Consider the following 13,227-nt stretch of genomic DNA (forward strand, 5'->3'; position numbering starts at 1 on the left):
TAAAACAACTATATAACATTTTCAACTTATAATGCTTTGAATGGGCAACATCCTATTTTGAACATTCCAGTATAGAACCAGTCTACAATTGGCAAAGGGAAACAACCTGTTTTAAATAAGTGTAATAACAGAATCTAATAAAGATAAATTGAGAATGGCAATGGGGAATGTGTCAAAGAGACAACAACCCGACCATAGAGCAGACAACAGCCGAAGGCCACCAATGGGTCTTCAATGCAGCGAGAAACTCCTGCACCCCGAGGCGTCCTTCAGCTGGCCCCTAAACAAATATGAATACTAGTTCAGTGATAATGGACGTCATACTAAACTCCAAATTATACACAAGAAACTAAAATTATAAATGATACAAGACTAACAAAGGCCAGAGGCTCCTGACTTGGGACAGGCGCAAAAATGCGGCGGGGTTAAACATGTTTTTTGAGATCTCAACCCTCCCCCTATACCTCTAGCCAATGTAGAAAAAACAAACGTACAACAGTACGCACAGTAAAACTTAGTTTAAGAGAAGTCTGAGTCCGATGACAGAATAGGAAACAAAAGAAAATAAACAAAATGACAATAATACATAAATAACAACAGACTACTAGCAGTTACTGACATGCCAGCTCCAGACCTCAATTAAACTGATTGAAAGATTATGTCTTTATCATATGAATATCAGGCACAATCCCTCCTGTTAGGGGTTTAGTATTATACCGTCATAAAATATATGAGAAGAACATAACCCGTGTCATGCCAACAACTGGTTTTAGAATAAATATGTTTAATTCCGATGCAAAGACCCTATAAGTGAATCAATATTAAAGCCAAAATATGCAATTTTTAATGACCTGACAACAGTATCGTAACTATATCCCTTCTTAATAAGTCTGTTTAAAGGTTTTGTTAGCTTTTGAGGTGAATACTGACATTTTTGTGCTTTGTAAAGAATATTACCATAAAAGATTGGATGTGAAATACCCGAACATATAAGATGTCTGCATGTTGAGTTATATTTATGAATGATGTCCTTATACCGATGATAAAATTTAGTAAATGTTTTGACTAGTTTATGATATCGAAAACCCTGGTGTAATAATTTTTCAGTAATATATAAATTTCTCTCGCTAAAATCTAATACGTTGTTACATACACGAGCGAATTGTACAAGTTGAGATATATAAACACCATAAGATGGTGACTATTAAGAGAGGACATTAGACCAGGTACAGTGACTCACAAACCAAAATAAACTTGATAAATGACCAATATTGCCACACACAAAAAATAAAATTCATCCACAAATTTAGAAATCATTTATTTTGCTTCTTCAGGGCTTTCTTTATTTTTTTCTTACTTTTCTTTTTATTTTCATTTTGTTTCATCCTTCTCACATCAATTTCAGTATATTCATCAGCTTCTATGTTTTTAAACTTTTTAGGTTTCTTTCTAACTTCATCTTCTTCAGAATTACTTTCAACATCAGAATCTGACATAAATGATATAAAATCTTCACCGAAAGATGGAGTATTCGCCTTAACATCCTTTTTAAAAACATAAAATCTAGAATAATCATCAACACTAGAATTCGTAACAGCTGGTTTTTCCATGATTTGACACACTGGTTTCATTTTGTTTGATGATGATGATGATGATGTGTCTGTAATATTTGTATCTCCCTCTTTCTCTTGGTTACTACTGTCAGTCTTGGAACCAGATCCAATATTTATAGGATTATCTCCCTTTGAAATAAATTCAATTCTATTATCTCCCTTTGATTCACCAATTTTCTTTCCTTCTTTTGAACCAGCATCTTTTTTAATAACTTTTTCATCCTTCTTGTTTTCTGTCCAGGATTTAGGAACAACACTTTTCACATAGTCTATAAATTCTTTAAAGTTCAGTTCTGCTTCACAAGCATCGTCTGTTTTTAAAAACCCTATAGCAACAGATCCAATATTTATTGTATCGGACAAAGTTTTACTTAGATTGTTGATGCAAACTGCTACACATTTTCTAGTTTTAGACAAACCAATCAAATGTTGAGTAAGAATCGGTGGATTAGCAGATTTACAAGTGATAACTAGTTGCAAGCGGTCTTTCTCAAGCGCTTTTGTAACACAGTTTACCCCAAAGACAACCTGTGATCTAAGTTTCTTTTTAGTTTGTTGAACTTCTTCATTTACCAGATTTTTTCTTTTCAATCCAGCTTTTTCCTTTGGCAAGGCAAATTTATCAAAACTTGTTGCTAATTTCTCTAACAAACAACCTTCCACTCCATTTTCTAAAGAAGGCCATGTAGTGTTACTATAAGGATTCATTAGAACATGTTTTATTACAATTTTCTTTGCTTTTTCTGGCTTTCCTGATTTTCCAGGTTTAGGCATATTTGCTCTTAAACTTGCCTGCTGCTGTTGTGGGGTAAGTACTGGGGCAGCCATGTTAACTTCAAAGTTTCTTTTTGAGTCTCTACTGTTCAATGTTATCCTGATGCCATATCAGTCACTAATACCTATAAAAAAAAGCAAAGGTAAATATTTTTTATAAAGCACATGAACAAAGTCATCATTTAATTTGAAAACAATTCTTATGCTCTTTATAAGTGAGGGGTAACCTTGGGATTTTTCTAAACAAAAACACTCTCATTCCAAATTTCTGCGAGAAATAAATCACGTTCACAATGTTGCCATTTTACCTCATCTGTATTATAGTGTGCATATTTAGAAACAAGAGGCTCCAAGGAGCCTGAATAAATATGTTGTATGGATATATTTACTTAGAAATCAAATATCAAAATAATTTATTTACAGATATATCATGATATGGCAATAACACATGTGCCACATGAATAAATATTCAATAGATTGCTTTATGACCATATCTACATTTTTGTAGATGTGCAGCTGATCATATCTGCTGTGTATTCACACTGAGATGTTGTTTAAAGTGTTAGAACTGTTTAAGAATTTGTCATGTCTGGTCTTTTATTGCTTTCTATCTGATATTGGTTCTGCTCATTGTTGAAGGCAATAGGGTGACCTACAGCTGCTTAAATCCAGGTCTTATTGGCAATCATGCAATGACTCCTTATCATGCTTATTATAAAAGTATTTAAATTTGTCAAAAATAAGCAATTTAGGACAATAACTCTAAAGAGCATGATAAGGAATCAATTGGTGGCCCAGTAATTATATTTGAATTTCATTTTACACACAAAAGACACAAAAGTCACATATTAATACATGAGAAATCTATGCAGCAATGGGAATAACACAACATCCTCTGCATTAAAAAAAATAAAACATACATGACATCATGGGCAATGTCACGTTATGGTAGGTTTTCATCAGGGAGATGGGGTCAAACTAGGACAGCCTGTTTCAGTTTTTAATTGAAAATCTATTAAAATCATTACATTTGTTTATCCTGTGTAAAAAACAAGGCATGCAAATAAAAAATATCAAATATCATGTGATACGACTTTCAATCTTTCAATCTTTGCATTGAACAACAACTATCCTGGAACTCTTCTATAGTGCCTACTAAGCTACTGTGGAGAAGATTAAGGGGAGATTACTCAAATCTTAAAATGAATAAAATGCTCAGCTTGATACGACCGCAGAGGTCGAACCCTGAACAGTTGGGGCAAGTATGGACACAACATTCAAGCTTGATACAGCACTGAATTTGGATTGTCATTCAATATTTGACACAGCATAGGTTTCTGACACAGAATGAATGTGGTCTAAGAACTTAAAAATTTTTAATTTACCTATTCAAACCATATCATTATTATTTGCTTTTATATATAAGTCAGAAATAACCAATTTAAAATGAAAAATTTTAAAGAAAAAAAATAGGAAAAAAAGGAAACCCCCCGCCAATTTTTTTAACCCCCTTATGATTCATCACCCCCAAACTAAATCCCAGCCTTCCCCTTGTGGTATGGTACCTTGCAGTACAATTTCAGAGATATCCATACACTTGAACACAAGTTATTGTCTGGAAACTAGAAAAATGCTTGTTTTTTGGCCCCTTTTCGGCACCAAATTCCTAAACGTTTAGGGCAATTACCCCCAAACTCAAACCCAGCTTTTCCTTTGTGATATGGAACCTTGTAGTACAATTTCATATAGATCCATACACTGACACACAAGTTATTGTCCTGAAACTAGAAAAATGCTTGTTTTTTGCCCCTTTTTGGCCCCTAATTCCTAAAATTTTGAGGCAATTACCCCCAAAATCAATCCCAGCCTTCCCTTTGTGGTATGGTACCTTGCAGTACAATTTCAGAGAGATCCATACACTTGAACATAAGTTATTGTCTGGAAACTAGAAAAGTGCTTGTTTTTTGGCCCCTAATTCCTAAACGTTTAGGGCAATAACCCCCAAAATCTATCCCAGCCTTCCCTTTGTCATATGGAACCTTGCGGTATAATGTCAGAGAGATCCATACATTAACACACAAGTTATGTCAGGAAGTTACAAAAATGCTTATTTTTGGCCCCTTTTTGGCCCCTAATTCCTTAACTGTTGGTACCATAACCCCCAAAATCAATCCCAACTTTCCTTTTGTGGTATTGAACCTTAAAGTAAAATTTCATAGAGATCCATTCACTTAAACTAAAGTTAGAGTGCGAAAACCAATGTGTCTTCGGACGACGTCGACGATGCCAACGTCATACCAATATACGACCGCAAAATTTTTTTGCGGTCGTATAAAAATAAATCCATATATGTACAAATTTACTTCTACATGTTCTACAAGGATATAAATATTACTTACATCTTTAAGTAAACAAACATGACTTGTATAAATAATGCCCTTGACCTCCATATGCATAGAATCAGTACAACATATACATGTATACAAAATACTTAGGTATCACAATTTCAGCAGACCTAAAATGGAACACCCCCATTGAACAAATTGCAGCCAAAGGTAATATTCCTTAAGTCTCATCAGAAGAAATCCCAAAGTTAGATCACAAACAATTAAAGAAAGGGCATATCAAACCCTCATAAGGCTAGGGTTTTTACATTTGTTAACGGATCCGCCTACCCAATATTTGCAATATTTTTAAATAAAAAAAAAATTGAAATTTCATACTTTATTTTTTATTTCACCTACTCTACCAAATTCATTATCTCTAAATCTGGACTATTATACTAACTTAGTATAATAGTCCCAGCTAAAATGTAAATAAAAATATCTGCATAGTAGCATTTACCTCAAATAACATGAATAATGTGCTTTTTTGTAACATACTTAAACATAAACAGAAAAAATAACACATCATCTGTTGACTCAAAATAATTTGTTGCATTTGTGTTCTTTAAAATAAAATTTTAAAAATAGACAATCGAACAGATCTGGAAATGATGATTACACAAATAATTTAATGAAACCTAAACCTATGTTAATAGCCCTTTACGATAAAATTCATTTTCCCAATTTGTTATAAATCTGTAAGATTTCATTTTGAACCATTTAGGGATTGGCTGTTTTCATCCTCATATGGTCCATGGAACTGTCCAAATGAGATTTAATGATGTTGAGTAAAAATTAATCTAAGATGACCACAAAAAATTTGAAATTTTCTTGTTTCATTAGTTGTACGAAATTCTTTCGTCCATTTGAATATAATCTTGAAAGCAGGTACCTGGCAAAAAGAGCAACCAATTTCCCAGCTTTCACATTCATGACATTGGACTGGTCTACTTTGCAGGAGGTAAACTGTTGTTTTCTTGCAACATGTTTTCAATTGTATTTCACATAATATATGCTTATTATTCACTGTAATTCGTCATAATGAATAGGAAGCAATGTATATCAGTCAGGGATATAACTCTATAGGGTTATTAGAGAAAATATCTTGCATGTGTTATTACAGATACTTTCATGAGTTGTCTACTCTTTATTCCTTACATTTTCTAAATCTGTACTAACATATGTTTGTTATTTGTTAAATAAATCATAAATATTTTAATTTTTAGTGGGCACTTGGGAATTCTTGAAACTTTGTGCAGAAACTAAATACATAGCCTTGATAACTAATTTTCGAATTAAATTAATACATTTTTTATCAACCATGGTAAATCAATGAGACAAGGCTTTTAAGGGATAAACTTAGCTGTAATAATAAGGCTTAGTTATTAAAGGCATGTTATTAACTTATTATACGAGACACTTGGGAATTACTGGGAAGCTTGCGCATAATCCTCATTACATGCTCTGATCATCATTTCTTACAATATATGTCTGAGCAAAGGCTTTGAAGTGATGTAAAGAGGCAGCAATGTTATACATGTTATAACACCCTTTAGTTATTACAGGCATATTTTTTCTGTAATAACATAGGTGAACTATACATGATCGGCAAACTATGAACTGTTATATCTTTTTATAGTTTAGCATACATAAAGACAATAGTAATATCAATAGAACTTGTATACATTTTAACAAAACAAATGATGTATATTGGCCCTTTGAAACATGTAACATACATATGTTATCACAGTTCTTTGATTTTTTAGTCCACAATAACAAATGTATGTTTTTTTTTCCCTTATAACCCTATAGAGTTATACCCTTGACTGTATATATGTAGCTTTTTTTATATTTTTCATTCATCGTTAAAATTACTATTTAAGTCACATTTGTAAATGCACATAATGACATATATATACAAATGTAATGACAAATGAAAACATAAGATGGCTAGAAAAATTAACAAGACTGGATGCAAGGTATGCATGATGTACCCTTTTAGGGATTCTGTGTCTGGAGCGATTTTCTGATTTGGCCGCCCTTAGAGTCCCTTATCAAGCCCTATTATCTCTATTTGGGAAAATTTTGATGAACTATCTCATCTCAAACCAGTGTTGATTACGCCTGCAGTACCATTCTGTACACCCAACACAGGTAAGAATTGAATAGAAGACTTATTAGCCTTTCAGAATCTGTTAAAATTTTCAGAAAAATAACTTCCCATTTCATCATGTTCATCTGTTAAAAAACAATGACCCGAAGGGCAAAAACAGACCCAACAGGTTAAGGATGTTCGCTACTCTGTTTCAAAAATAACAAGCTTTTTAAAAGACTGTTTAAATTGATAGTAAATAAATAAACTAAAAAAGCAGAAAAAAATTAAGGGTCGGTGTGCTTGTTTTTTTTCGAGATAAAAGCCATTAAAAATTTGGCGGGAAATAATTCTCTCTAGATTTTTCATAAATTTAACATAAGCACCTTTTTTCTTTCAAAAACGATGAAAAAATAACAAGGATTTTATAAGATTTTCAAAGATGACATTTTAAACTTTATGTAATCAAATTATGGAAAGAAAAGTAGGGGTGAGTGGGGAAAATTTTTAATGGCACTTCATGGATAAAACCAGAGGATTCCGAATATCTGGCAAAAATTCAAAAACAAAAGGAGCGAACATCCTTAAGGCAATAAACCAACAATCTTTTAAGCATGGCCTAATCTATATTTTGACAATATCTTATAAACTGATATAATTAATATATGGAAACATTTTCTAGGCATGCGCCAGAAAGTAAACATCATTTCCATTATAATTTTATCAGTATGTTGGTGGTTTTCTTTAACAGAAGAAAAAGAGTTTTGTCAGCATTTTTTGCTTTTTCAGGTGATTTAGGATTGTTTGCAGATTATGTCTTTAAGCTGACTTCATGTACACAGATGTACTTTAATGTTTTCAAACTTTAAAGGAGTAGGTCCGGTAAGGGCCGATTTTGGCCTCAAAATTCAGGTTCATCTGATGAAAGATTTTGGACACTTTTTAAACACTTAAGTGTCTACTTCAGTCGATTCAATTAGTTTATGTGAAAGATTTGAACTGATTTAGTCATTAAAGACGCTCAAATTCAAGCTTAAATATGAATCAAAGCACTGTAAGCGCTGTAGGCAGTTAACCAAAAACCAAGGCAAACGTAATTATGAAAACTGTGGCAGTGTTGCTTCAATTTTTTTTAAGATTTGAAAGAACAAACATTAAATATTCGTATATTGTACATTTATGTTCATTAAATGAATTGATTATTAAGGCAAATTAATTAATATTTCATCAAGGTTTTCAAAATCAACTCATATATCAATGTAAATGACCCCCATCTTCACCCCCAAGTGCATGATGTTACTCCATACCAAGTTTGGAATAAAATGACAGATGATTATAAAACAGTTGGTCAAACATTCTCGGGCTTTTCACTGCTTGGAAGATTTATATGTTTTCTTAAAAATGAGCCATAAATGAAAATTATTATAGGCCCAGAAATAATTTAATAAATAATTAAAGTAAATTCAATTAACCTACCTAGACTCATTTTTTGCATCAATAAAATTTTATAATAAACAAGAAATAATTGTAACAGGATGCCGTTACGAAGTCTCCCAAACAAAGCCCCCATAATTCGTCATTCCCATGGTCTCCTGACATTGGGCAAAGTCCAGTTCATATTGGTTTGGTCTAGTAAAGTGATATGCATATGTGACACCTAGGAGATTGACCCTGGTATGTCATTCAAATCTTTTTGAAATGATGAACAGGAATAAATATGGTTTAGGTGTGGGTATCTCGACCATTTACAAGTTCTCAAACAGGAGAGGGTGGGGTGACCCCAGGGACTCCCCCTATATTTCAATTGATTTGTTATATTGTCCCATACATGAAAACATATATATGGTTTAGGGGTGGGGATCTCAACCATTTCCAAGCTCTCAAACAGGAGGGGATGGTGTGACCCCAGGGACTCCCCAAATATTTCATTTGATTTGTTATATTGTTCCATACATGAATATATATGGTTTAGGGGTGGGGATCTCGACCATTTCCAAGTTCTCAAACAGGAGGGGTTGGGGTGACCCAAGGAACTCCCCATATATTTCATTTGATTTTTTATATTGTCCCATACATGAATATATATGGTTTAGGGGTGGGGATCTTGACTGTTTACAAGTTCTCAAACAGGAGGGGTGGGGTGTCCCCAGGGATTCTCCCTATATTTCATTTGATTTGTTTTATTGTCCCATACACGAATGTATATGGTTTAGGGGTGGGGATCTCAACCATTTCCAAGTTCTCAAACAGGAGGGGTTGGGGTGACACCAGGGACTCCCCATATATTTCATTTGATTTGTTATATTGTCCCATACATGAATATATATGGTTTAATGGTGAGGATCTTGACCGTTTACAAGTTCTCAAACAGGAGGGGGTGGGGTGACCCCAGGGACTCCCCTATATTTCATTTGATTTGTTTTATTGTCCCATACATGAATATATATGGTTTAGGGGTGGGGATCTCGACCATTTCCAAGTTCTCAAACAGGAGGGGGTGGAGCGACACTGGGGACTCCCCCAAATTATTTTCATTTGATTTCTTTTATTGTCCCATACAACATGTACAAGTATATATATTGTTTAGGATTGCAACAGTTTACAAGATAAAAGTACATTTTCAAATTGAAGGGGGTTGGGATGACCCACAGGGACTCACCCTATATTTCATTTGATTTGTTTTATTGTCCCATACATGAATATACATGATATATATGGTTTAGGGATGGGGATCTCGACCATTTCCAAGTTCTCAAACAGGAGGGGGTGGGGTGACCCAAGGAACTCCCCATATATTTCATTTGATTTTTTATATTGTCCCATACATAAATATATATGGTGTAGGGGTGGGGATCTGGACTGTTTACAAGTTCTCAAACAGGAGGGGTGGGGTGTCCCCAGGGACTGCCCCTATATTTCATTTGATTTGTTTTATTGTCCCATACACGAATGTATATGGTTTAGGGGTGGGGATCTCAACCATTTCCAAGTTCTCAAACAGGAGGGGTTGGGGTGACACCAGGGACTCCCCATATATTTCATTTGATTTGTTATATTGTCCCATACATGAATATATATGGTTTAGGGGTGGGGATCTTGACCGTTTACAAGTTCTCAAACAGGAGGGGGTGGGGTGACCCCAGGGACTCCCCTATATTTCATTTGATTTGTTTTATTGTCCCATACATGAATATATATGGTTTAGGGGTGGGGATCTCGACCATTTCCAAGTTCTCAAACAGGAGGGGGTGGAGCGACACTGGGGACTCCCCCAAATTATTTTCATTTGATTTCTTTTATTGTCCCATACAACATGTACAAGTATATATATTGTTTAGGAGTGGGGATCGCAACAGTTTACAAGATAAAAGTACATTTTCAAATTGAAGGGGGTTGGGATGACCCCCAGGGACTCACCCTATATTTCATTTGATTTGTTTTATTGTTCCATACATGAATATACATGATATATATGGTTTAGGGGTGGGGATCTCAACCATTTCCAAGTTCTCAAACAGGAGGGGGTGGGGTGACCCAAGGAACTCCCCATATATTTCATTTGATTTTTTATATTGTCCCATACAAGATAAAAGTACATTTTCAAATTGAAGGGGGTTGGGATGACCCTCAGGGACTCACCCTATATTTTGGTTGATTTTTTTTATTGTCCTGTTCTCATTACTGAAGATTGCATGTGTCTATCACTTACTGCTTTCGAGAAATAGTCATTTGAAAATTTAAAAAAATAAAATCCCATAGGGTTCTATAGTAAACCCCTCCCTTCTTCAGGCCCCTCCAAATACCCCTAAATAGACCCCAATGCACAAAAAAAAGATTAATGGCTCCGCTAGACATGTTAGTCTAATATTTAATGAAACCCTAAGTAAATCTGACAAACGGTCAAAGTTGTCTTCTTAGACGGTTTGAGTGGATTTGGTCCGACTTGTCTCGGGGACGAGTTGTCCACATTACTTAAAACATCCCATCAACGTCCATTTCCGCATCTGTTTCATGACCTTGTTTCATTCATAAAATAACAAAAACCTTATTTGGCAAGATATTTAAAAATTACCTCCCACTTATATAACTTTATTTCCTCTACAGTGTTCCAGCTTGAATCTCAGGGCAGAAGGGTGCTAGTTGTCTGAAAGGGCACTTTAGCGTTATAACCCAGATTTTAAGGGCAATGTTGGACAGTGTATAAATTACCTTGAATATTGCTAGGCTCAGCTGGAGAACATTAGTTGTATTTAAACCATATTCAGAAATTAATGTATTCTTGATGTTGGTTCCAGTAAGAATTTTTTTTCATCAAATTATCATACCATGAAGCAAAGCATATCATTTTGATGTTAATCTAAACAAACTTGTACATTTGGTATGGAAAATAATCATCAGAAATTTCAATGTTTTATAACTTATACCAAAATAAACAAGAAGTTTTGAAAGATGGAGTTATACATGCAAAATTGAATGTTGAATGTAATTAAATTATCTACATTTAAATTACTTGTTCAAACATATAGTATATATGTTATTGAGAGTTATTTATTATCATTTGAATTGTTACAAAAAAGTATTTTTAAGTGCACACCAAAGTGCTCCTCAGTAAGGAGTTTTATAAATATAACAGGTGAGACAGGAGATGATCATATTTTATATTGATGCAATAATATATTGCAGAAGGTATAAACAGTTTCTTTTTTCTCCATCATTGTTAAAAATAAATTTGTTGAGTGCTCCTATGTCAGGAGGATTATGAAATACAAGAAGTATTAAAAACAGGAAGTGAATCTTGTTATGTTCAAGATACAAATTTCTTTGATTCCTCTTTAAATTTCATACTCATGGTTATGAAACAAAACATTTTTTACCAATTAAGTCAAAACTATGTATGCCTTTCAAATTGTTTAAGATTTTATTTTTTATGTTATGCCTACTGAAATAATTTTTTTCAGGTGTACATGCTGTACATAAACATTACAAATGGATAACATGTGGACATTTCATTCTGTATTAAATATCTAGTATTTGTTCAATTATCTTAAATCCACTAATTAGCAGTAAACAATCATTAACAAAGGTGATAAAACTGCCAAAGCACTAGGTATTTAACTTAATCCCATTGTCAGTTAATTAGTGTTACACAATCAGGTAACAATTTTACCGGAAACGCCGGTAGGCATGAAATTTTGAAATTTTATTTTTTGAAAAGGCACAGGGGTGCATTCTTTTACTTTGGAGGGCAGAAGGGCGGGGGTAAGGGCATCAAGGGCGGGCCTCCCTTCTATTTAGGGCAGGCGGTAACACTGCTCTATCATAGCACTACTTCCTATGTGCAACTTTAAAAGTTTTGGGTAGTTCGACGATCATTTAAGGTTTTTCTGGTCATATTTTTGTATTCCAGAAATAAAAGTATTAAAAAAATGTTGAATTAGTTATCATGGTTATAAATAACATAATAGCCAGCTAGATAATGACAATGGCACGTATTTCAGCATTTATTGGGTAGAACAAAAATCTAGGGTGCTTGCATAAGGCAGCTTAACTGCCTAAAAATCTATCAAATATGCCATAATGTCACTTTTCAGATGGTTTTTGTCAAAAATAAAAGTGCTGCATCCGTGTTCATTCTCAACCTTTATATATGTTATGTATTATCATCAAATACAACTTACATTTAAATATTAAGAATAAACACAAATGCGGCCACTTCCATTTCAGACGGAAACTGTCTTAAAATTAACCAAAATGCTAAAATTCAGTATAAATTTAGCATGACTTAATGATGCTAGTACCCGATACATGTGCATTGTATTGTCAAAAACAGTGCATTTTATGTAACAGAAGTATTCTTCTTTCCAATAAATAGCTAAAAATTTACATTTTCACAATTTTGTAAAACTGCTATATATTGGGGCCAAAAAGGGGTCTTACTTGGCCTACTCCTTTAATAATCTTTCTGTATACCCCCATATTGAAACCCTCAATTACGTGTAAGTACCAAATCATTTGAGTGAGACAGTAACATCATGTATATTACCTGAATTTTAGCTGATTGTGTGTCGATATAATCATAAAAGTATACACAACGAAACGTGTGCATTGAAAAAATCTTGGGGCGGTAATAGAATGGGGATGATACGACGATTTATCTTTTAAAACTTGCTAAAATATGTTGCAAGGTTTTGAACCCTTACCGCAAATTTAAAAAAATAAACTGATAACTTAGAAATAGTCTATATTTAGATTGGGGGTAATAGCTGGATACCTCATTTGTTTTTTTAATTCATTTATTCTTCTCTTTTCTCATTTCCGTACTAACGGGGCACTTGAGACAAAGTATAAAAGGTTTTAAGCTTGC

At 33.7% G+C, this 13,227-nt stretch overlaps 1 protein-coding gene across 1 annotated transcript; it reads right to left on the bottom strand.

Annotated features, from left to right (window-relative positions):
- Positions 1-1,301: 1,301 nt before the first annotated feature.
- Positions 1,302-12,995, bottom strand: LOC127702572 (uncharacterized). Its single transcript, XM_052206825.1, has 2 exons — positions 12,907-12,995; positions 1,302-2,512 (listed from the first exon to the last, which is right to left on the bottom strand). Exon 2 carries the CDS (start codon positions 2,439-2,441, stop codon positions 1,314-1,316), a length of 1,128 nt encoding a protein of 375 aa, XP_052062785.1. The 5' UTR covers positions 2,442-2,512; positions 12,907-12,995; the 3' UTR covers positions 1,302-1,313.
- Positions 12,996-13,227: the final 232 nt, after the last annotated feature.

The sequence above is a fragment of the Mytilus californianus genome, unplaced genomic scaffold (assembly GCF_021869535.1).
Source record: "Mytilus californianus isolate M0D057914Y unplaced genomic scaffold, xbMytCali1.0.p SCAF_5, whole genome shotgun sequence".
NCBI classification, from domain to species: domain Eukaryota; kingdom Metazoa; phylum Mollusca; class Bivalvia; order Mytilida; family Mytilidae; genus Mytilus; species Mytilus californianus.

Excerpts from the sequence above, each read along its gene's own strand:
- LOC127702572 (XM_052206825.1), bottom strand. The coding sequence starts at position 2,441 with ATGGCTGCCCCAGTACTTACCCCACAACAGCAGCAGGCAAGTTTAAGA.